The sequence below is a fragment of the Pipra filicauda genome, unplaced genomic scaffold, assembly GCF_003945595.2.
Source record: "Pipra filicauda isolate LSUMZ 115617 unplaced genomic scaffold, ASM394559v2 scaffold59_size3379749_pilon, whole genome shotgun sequence".
NCBI classification, from domain to species: domain Eukaryota; kingdom Metazoa; phylum Chordata; class Aves; order Passeriformes; family Pipridae; genus Pipra; species Pipra filicauda.
The window spans coordinates 3,031,878-3,040,923 of record NW_024104753.1 but is presented as its reverse complement, the minus strand read 5'-3'; the positions used below and the strand labels follow the sequence as shown (position 1 = coordinate 3,040,923).

The 9,046-nt window shown below is 46.2% G+C and overlaps 1 protein-coding gene across 1 annotated transcript; it reads left to right on the top strand.

Moving 5' to 3' along the window:
• The first annotated feature begins 6,600 nt into the window (after positions 1-6,600).
• On the top strand, positions 6,601-8,283 carry CUNH11orf91 (chromosome unknown C11orf91 homolog). Its single transcript, XM_027714532.2, has 2 exons — positions 6,601-7,136; positions 8,071-8,283. Exons 1-2 carry the CDS (start codon positions 6,761-6,763, stop codon positions 8,136-8,138), a joined length of 444 nt encoding a protein of 147 aa, XP_027570333.1. The 5' UTR covers positions 6,601-6,760; the 3' UTR covers positions 8,139-8,283.
• The last annotated feature ends 763 nt before the right edge of the window (positions 8,284-9,046 follow it).

Here is a 9,046-nt window from a genome sequence, read left to right as displayed (position 1 = left end):
AAAGTATGTACCCCCCCAAAGGCATACTTTGAATCTGTAAATATAGTTCCTATTTTCCCTTCTAGTAACCGAAGAGATCTTAGCAAGGCATAAAGTTCACATACTTGAGCTGACCAAGTATTACACAAAGATCCAGATTCTCTAACTTGAAAAGTAACTCCATCTACTATAGCATAACCTGACTTCCTCCGTCCATCCACTACCCGAGAGGAACCATCAATATAAAGCTTCTCACCCACGTCCAGTTCCTCTTCTTCCAAGTCTTCTCTAACCTTTGTCTGAAGACTAATTACTTGTATACAATCATGGACTACACTTCCTTGAGGTTCACCATATAAAAACTGAGCTGGATTCTGTAAATGAGTTACTTCCAATTCTAGCTTAGAAGTATTCAACAAAACACTTTCATACTTCAATAGCCTGCTATCAGTCAACCATTTCTCTGCTCTCTGTTTCAGTACGCCTCTAATATCATGGGGAGTATATACCTTTAAGTCTCCACCAAAGGTAACTTTTACAGCTTCCTCCACTAAAAGTGCTGTAGCTACAATAGCCTGTAAACAGGTAGGCCAACCTCTACTAACCGGATCCAGAATTTTTGAATAATACCCCACAGGCTTCTTATGCTCTGCCCACTTTTGAGTTAGCACTCCATATGCTGTCCCATTTTCTACATTCACAAACAGATAAAAAGGTTTCTTTATATCTGGAAGACTAAGTACCGGAGAATTTATTAGATCTTCTTTCAGAGCTTCTAATCTGCTCTCATCTTCATCTGTCCACTTTACTAATTTGTCTTTAGTTAACTTTTCATATAAAAATTTTACTTTATTGCTGTAATTTTCAATCCATTGTCGGCAATACCCTAAAAGTCCCAATATTTGTCGAATTTGTCGTTTGCTTCTAGGTGCTGGCATCGACAATATTCCCTTCACTCTTTCAGGATCTAATCCTTTACACCCTTTACTCAGCCAGTGTCCTAAATATTTCACTTTCTCTTCTGTAAACTGCAGCTTGGACTTAGACACCTTCAGGCCTTTGTTACCCAGGAAATTCAATAGCCTAATACTTTCCTTCCTTACAGATTCAGCATCCTTTCCAGCAATCAACAGGTCATCAACATACTGAACTAACACTACTCCTTCACCTGGTTTGAAGGATTCCAACAATTGCTCTAGAGCCTGCCCAAACAGATTCGGCGATTCTGTGAACCCTTGAGGCAGAACTGTCCATCTTAGCTGCTGCTTTCTATGAGTGTCAGGGTCTTCCCATTCAAAGGCAAAATAATTTCTACTCTCCTCCTTAAGAGGACAAGTCCAAAAAGCATCTTTTAGGTCTATCACACTATACCATTGATGTTCTGGTGACACTTGGCTTAATAAAGTGTATGGGTTTGCAACCACAGGAAATCTTGTCACTGTCCGTTTATTCACTTCTCTTAGATCTTGTACCAGTCGATAAGTCCCATCTGGCTTTTTAATAGGTAATATGGGAGTATTATGAGGGGACATACAGGGTTCTAGCAACCCTTTTGCCAGCAATCTTTCTATAGTAGGCTTTAGGCCCATTTTTCCTTCATTAGGAATTGGATACTGCCTCACCCTAATAGGTTTATTGGGATCTTTTATAGAAATTTCAAATGGCTCTATATTTAACTTTCCTATTGTATCAGAAGTATGCCACACTTCCGGATTGATTTGAGTCTCATCTTCTGCCGTAAGGGCATAAATCTTTACTTTCAATTGCTGTTCTGAGATTTCTAAATGAATTCCCAACTCAATCATCAAATCTCTTCCCAATAAATTATACTCTGCTTCCGGAACTAGCAAAAATGTTCCTAAGGCAATTTTATTGGAAGCCTCTATTTCAACATCTTTTATTACCGGTACTTTAAAAGGCTCCCCTTTTGCTCCAATTACTTGAACTTTATCAGTTGATATTATGCAACCTGGAGGTAATTGTTGCACTGTCGATCTTTCAGCCCCTGAGTCTACAAGAAACTCAAGAACTTGTTGCTGAGGACCCACTTTTAGTTTTATCAAGGGCTCAGTATTCTTTGGGGTCCCCAGCAGATAGAGCCCCTGACCCCTTCAGTCTTCTAAGAAGACTTGTTCATCTTTCTGCTTCTTTTTGCAGTTCCTCTGAATGTGTCCCTTCTGACCACAATAGTAACATTCAAGTTCCCTATAATTAGTCCTCTTATTCTTTCCCCGTTGTGACCGATCATTGTGACTAAAAGATTCTTTCTTCTCTAATTCTTTGACAGCATTTTGTTCCCCTTTGATGGCTGCTACTAAAACTCTGGTTTGTTTCCTTTGCATATCCTCTTTTCTTTTTTGTTTTTCTTCTTCTCTTACTTCATCTCTTCTAACATACACCTCCTGAGCCTCTCTCAGCAACAAATCTAATCCCTTTGTTTGCCAGTCTCTGTTCTTTTCTAGTTTCTTTCTAATGTCTTCCCAAGACCCCTGGACAAACCTAAGTTTGAGTACTGCCTGTCCCATAGCATCATCCTCGGGATCCATTCCTGAATACAGTTGAAAACTTTTTCTTAGTCTCTCCAACCAATCAGTAGGTGACTCCTCTTTTCTTTGATATTCTTTGAATGCCCTGTCTATATTCTGTCCCCTAGGAACAGACTCTCGTATTCCCTGAACAATTATACTTCTTAAATCATCCATTAAAGCTCTATCCTCTGGCCTTTGGTTATTCCAGTTAGGTTTTTCAATAGGCCATTTAGTTTCAGCAGCAGGACCCTGCTGATGCCTTCTGTCCCAGTTTCTCATGCCAGCTGCTCTAATCATTCCTCTTTCTTCTACAGTAAACAAGATGCCCAGTATTGCCTGCATCTCATCCCACGTATAGGTGTTAGGCCCTAAAAACTGATCAAATCTTTCAGAAACCCCTATGGGGTCTTCTAATAAATTTCCCATTTCCTTCTTAAAAGCCCGTACGTCCCCCGAACTGAGAGGTACCGATACAAATCCTATACCTCCTTGTCTCCCTGGCACGGCTGTTTCACGAAGAGGGTATAACTGAGACTTCTGAGGGGGGTGTTCAGCTATTCCATGAGCCTCTGTTATATCATTAGGTAAGAAAGACTCACTAGCTTTATCGGCTGACAGGTGTACAGAGGTGGACGACAAAATGGCGGATTCCCGCCTTTGTGTGGATAAAATGGCGGATTCCCGCCCTGGTGTGGATAAAATGGCGGATTCCCGCCCTGGTGTGGATAAAATGGCGGATTCCCGCCCTGGTGTGGATAAAATGGCGGATTCCCACCCTTGTGCCGAGAAATCGGCGGGCTTTCGCCCTGCTGGACTTAAAATGGTGGATTCCCGCCTTTGTTCAGGTAAGATGGCGGGTTCTGACACCCTTGGAGCACTTGGTGTCACTTCACTTTCCTCCCGGTACGGAGGGATATAAGGGGGAGGTGAACTCCGGAGTTCAGAATCTTTATTACAATTTACTTGCTTCCCCTGTTCTTTAAGGGGGAATAGCCGGGTAGGAGTACTAGACCCCAACCAGATAACAGCATACTTGCACTCCTCCGGACAATAGGGTCTTTTTTCATTAACGTGAAAATTCAGCATTTCACAAATCCAATTTTCAAACGTGCCATAAATCGGCCAGCAAATACCACTCCCTATTGGTCTGCCTCCCCACACTTCAATACAATAGTAGACCATCGTCTCTCTTGATTTCCCAAGAGTATAAGGGTTGTTATTCCAACGCTTTAACAAAATTCCTAGTGGGCTGTTTGCTGGTATGCCCTGCGACCTAGCCTCAAAGTCGCTGCTTTCACATCCCTTTTCTATCAGAGATTCTAATTTCGTCTCAGCCACAACACCACTTCCCTTTTCGGCTGACGAATCTCCGACACAGCTCTTCCCATTCTGAGAAACACAGCTTTTTAGCGTAGCCTGCCGCTTTTCTCGAGAACTCCTTTTTACTGAATTAATTTTGCTCCCTAGTCCTTTCCCTTTTAGGGAACCCCCGGACCTCAGGAGCCGTCCCTCATCAAGAGACCTTCCTGGCTGATCTACCGTACAGCCACCCATGGGTGGGGAAACCTTGCTCTTCCCCGAGCCCATCTTCTGGGGTGCCTTCTCTCACACACGCACTCACTCGAATCACAAACGCTTCCCTCCGTTCGTGGCCTGGTCCCTCGCGGGCGACAGGAACCGCACTACTGGGAGGTCCACAATCACTTCGTTCCTCTCAGGGAACGTCTCAGACAGGCACACCCCAGGACTCCCTCCCAACCGCCAAGGGGGGAACGCAATACTCACCTCTCCGTGGGCGAGTCTTCGCTCTTTCCGGCAGTGCCCCGAGCACTGGAGCGGACCTTCCCCAACCAGACAACCCACCACGTAGTCGCCTCGCCGTTGATCGACTACCGCCCTCAAACAGAGCTCACCTAGCTACCCCTGAGCTAGACGTTGTCTGGACCCGCATGCAGAGATTATGGAGATCTGCAGAACACACCTTTTTCTTTTGCTTGTTCGCCTTAATAAACAGGTCGGTATGGAGAGGCTGAATGAAAGAATCTCCCGGGGCCGTCCAAAAAGGGACGGGGGCGCCCTTCCCCAAAGAGTGTTTCTATCACTCAGGGGTCTCCATCCGAGTCACGGCACCAATTGTGATGGATAAAAGAGGCTAAAATTTAGGTTTGCAAGGTAAAAACAGGTTTATTAATACTAACAAGCAAAAGCGGCTAGCCGGGCGACCGGGGGAAACCCTTGCTCCACCACAGTCCGCAAAATGGGGAACCGAAACAGCAGCAATTATAACCCTCGTTGGTCCCACCCCCCTAAGTCATGTCCATGGTCCATTGGTGAAACTTTCGCGGGCTATCCTCTGTCTGGTTCCTCCTTCGCGGGCTAGTCCAAGGTTGGCTCCTCCGTTCGCGGGTCTTTGCCGTTGCTGAGGGGCTTCCACCAATAATATCAAAGTCTATAGTCTCTATGTGGCCGTGGTCCTGGAATTTTCCATCGGTAGACGTCATCTGATCATAGGACTCCTCGTGGCTTGCCCTCCATATTAGTCTCTATTAATATGCTTACAACAAACAACTTTAAAACACCAAGTCATTCTGCGTTGTGTTAACAGACTCGTGGTTAGAGATTTCACAATCACTTATGACTCTCAACAATGTGGTTAGTAGGGTATAACAACAACACCATTAACTCTTTTTGAACAGCAAATTTCCTGGTTTTACTTATAACAGTTATTAACTTTTACTATACATTTATTTCAAATATGTGTGTTCTGTTTACGAAATATGAAACCTGTACTGGTATTATACTGGTACTGGAATTTTAGTTATGTAAGCAAGTGAGCTTTGGCTCCAAGTCCGAGCACACTCCCTAAACAGTGCACATTAAAATAAAATACTAAGTGACTCCTGACACTATTTTTCTGTCCCTACCCCTTTTCACAACACTGTCACTCTTGTGACATCTGTGCATCTGTAGATCTGTGGAGTTTCACAACATTCACATCAGTATCTCCTCACAGCACAGAGCACTACAGTTAAGGTACACAGAAGTCCAGGTTCTAGAAAAACTTTCCATTTTATTCAAGGGAAAGCTTTAAAAATAGAATTTTTTTCAGAGCACATAGCAGTCGTTTCAGGGCTGTGCATTGTTGAAGTCTGCTCAAGGCTCTGTTACTACTGCAGTGGGCTTTTCACCTCGTTTCAAGTGAATTTACCAATTGTAACTAATCTCCACAGCCCCTGCAGTCATCAATCCTGTACCAGAAGCACTGGTTTAGCACCTCTCTTATTAGGGTTGTGCAAAACACCTCGAGTCAGCTTAAATCCATCCCAGAAGTCCTCCTGCTGAAAGCCAGAGAGGCTCTTTTTGTTCTGAGCTCCACAGCAGTATTCAGCAATGCCCCACTAGCTGCCCAGGGCTGGAAAGGGGTTGTCGTATTTCATGGAAAAAGCTAAGGCTAAAGAAATAGCAGCCAAATAGTATTAATGACAAGTCTCATCCCGAAACACAAAAAAAATCATGGAAGATTATATTTTTTGAGGGGGGTGGGGAGGGGAACCCCTACCCCCCAAAACCTTATAATCCTGAACATCAGATACACAGGGCATTAGCCATCCATGAGCAAGTACCCGAAAACGAAATTTTCCCTAATCTCACCACCAACATCCTTCCATCGTCAGTCCATGGCTCCTTTCTTTCACAAACAGCCTGAAGATAAACTTCTAAAAGTTAAAAGACTTTTAGGAGAACGCCTTCCTCGCTTCTTTTACCAAACGCAACTTTCAGAGCCTAACGCGCCCCTGAAACACCACGTTCCCGGCTCAGAAATAAAACCGCTGGGTGAAAACACCTGCCCTTCCATAGAGGAACTCCGCAGCGCCGGGAAAGTGCGCTCTCCCGTGTGAGACAGACCCCGGGAGGTTAAGAACTCGGGACAGAGTCTGGGGCGGGGGGGAGAAGGAGAGGGAAGGGTGAAGGAGGGGAAGGAACGGGGGGTCCCGAGACCAGCCCCGGGCGCCTCGAGGCGGCGGCGGCGCCTCGGGCACAACCGCCGGGACCGCCCGGGCTCGGCCGGGGGGTCCTCGGGCACAACCGCCGGGGCTGGACCGGGGCTCCTCGGGCACAACCGCCGGGGCTGAGCCGGGGCTGGGCCGGGGGTTCCTCGGGCACAACCGCCGGGGCTGAGCCGGGGCTCCTCGGGCACAACCGCCGGTACCGCCCGGGGTTCCTCAGGCACAACCGCCGGTACCGCGGCAGCCATGACCGTGCAGCGCCCGTCGTGGCCGCCGCTGTACTTCCCGCACTTCCACGGCACCGAGCCCGTGCCCCGCCCGGCCGGCGGCCCCTGGGCGCCCCTCGCCGCCATGTGCTGGCCCTGGCAGCCCCTGCCGGCCGCCGCCGCGGGGCCCCCGCCCCGCTACGCCGCGCTGGCCGCGCCCCTCGCCCCGGAGCCGCTGCGCCCCTACGGCCCCGCCGGCGCTGGGGCGCGGGGGGCGCGGGGCGGGGTCGCGGGGCGGGGGCGGCCGGCGGAGCAGCTGCAGCTGCAGCTGCAGGAGGAGATGTGCGAGCTGGGCATCCGCCTCAAGGAGCTGGAGCTGGCGGCGCTCGTCGGGGACGGCTTCGACGCCAGGCAGTGTGCGTCCCGCCCGGGAGCGGTCGGCGCTGCTGGGATGACACCCCCTGCCAACCCCCCAGCGCAGCCCGGCCGCAAGGGCAGCAGGTCCCCCCATCGCCCTGAAGGGTGGTCTGTGCCCCGCAGCAGCCCAGGGGACGCGGCACGGCTGGGCGAGCACAGGGGTGCAGGGAGCAAAAGCACTGTCCCAGCTCATCTCCCCGGGCTGAGGGCACAAATTCAGGGAGGCGTAAGAATTAGGGATGTAGTTACAGTTGCGCAAAGGCACAGACATCACCACCCCCCACCTCCCCGAGGTGTTAACAAGAAAACAACGCAGAATCAGAGGGAGTTTGTACGTGCAAAATGTGTCCGCTACTAATGAGACCCTGCGGTTGTAAATCGCATCGACGTGGAATAAACGCCACTGACGGCCACAGATAGATGGAGGGCGGGGGGAACCCGAAACAAGCTAAACTTTGGCATTTTAATTTTATAACCCGCTGGCCGTGAAGGAAATGCAAGAAATAAAATAGCTCATCAGGTCGCGATACTTTAAGAGTTCCAGCAGCGAGGCCAACAGCTGCAAGGATATGATGCTCCTCATTTCCTTCAGGGCCACGGGCTGCTAGTCAGGAAACCTTCAGCAGTGCAAAGGTTACAAGAACACAGAAAAAATGTGCATCAGATATATACATATGAAGGAAGATCTCAAAGACATTCTGATAGGTAGCTTGCATATATTTACTTTTCAGAACAGGAAATTAATATTTTTTCCCTTGTTATAGCAAATGTTTTTCCATTTTAATACTTATTGTTTTGAGAAACTGTAGTTTTCAGATATTTTCTAGACGAGTTATTGTAAGGAATATTATTAGTTTGCTTAATACATTATTTGATTTTCTCAAAAGTATTAATGACAAAATTAATGACAAATTATGTTTTATTCCTGTTTAGATAAACTTCTGAAGGCACTGGAAGAAAAGAAGATACAAAGCATGAAAGCACTGCAGAACCTGAAATAATAGCCACCAGCACGATGAGGATTATTTCAGCTGAATATTCTGCCACTATATCTCTATGGAGTATTTTAATGGACCTTCAATAATGGGTTTCTACTTATTAGATGCTATTCTCCTAGCAAATTAAAAAATATAGTATATTGTTGCATTTTTTTGTTTATTAATTGTCTAGCACTGGTTACTGATAACACTACTGTATATTTTACCTTTTTTTTTTCTCCAGTCACTATATGCAGACAGGATGCATAATATTGTCTTCAAAACCACTGTGAAATTAACACTGCTGTTTTCAGGATTCCCAGCAGTCCATTGATGGTGTTCAAGATATGTGTGGCCAGGAAACGCAGTAACTGCAATACAAAATATAGTGGTGGGGGGGTTCTCTTTTAGTTCTAAGTACATTAAGTGCAACTTTGAGTCAATAGGTATGGTCAAAGGTCTATACCTCTAAGCCAGCTCTAAAAAACTACTTTCATGTTAGCATAAAAATCTTTTGTTACAATCACAGTCTTTGGTCTACCACAAAATTACAGAAGTTATGGCTTGAGTTAGTTTTTAACAGAATAGTCATATAACATTGATTTTCAATTAACATTTTACTGTTGTTTTAGGAATAACTGTGCTTAGGCTAAAGCAGTAGTTTTGAAGTGACAACATCCTTATGTTTGGAAGGCACATCCTTTCATGAGGAAAAATTAAAGATCTGGGGAACATTTACCATTTAGAAGTGGTGCCATACATGGCATGGAGAATAACCTCACAAAGTGGTAAACAGGCTCATCAGACTGATAAAAAGATACCAATTACTTTTTCCTATTCTAATTCTAGAGCAGTAGGTGGCAGCATGAAATAATAAAGTTATGACCCTGAAGCTGTCATATTTTGGCAAACAGCTTTATTTTTAAGTCTAA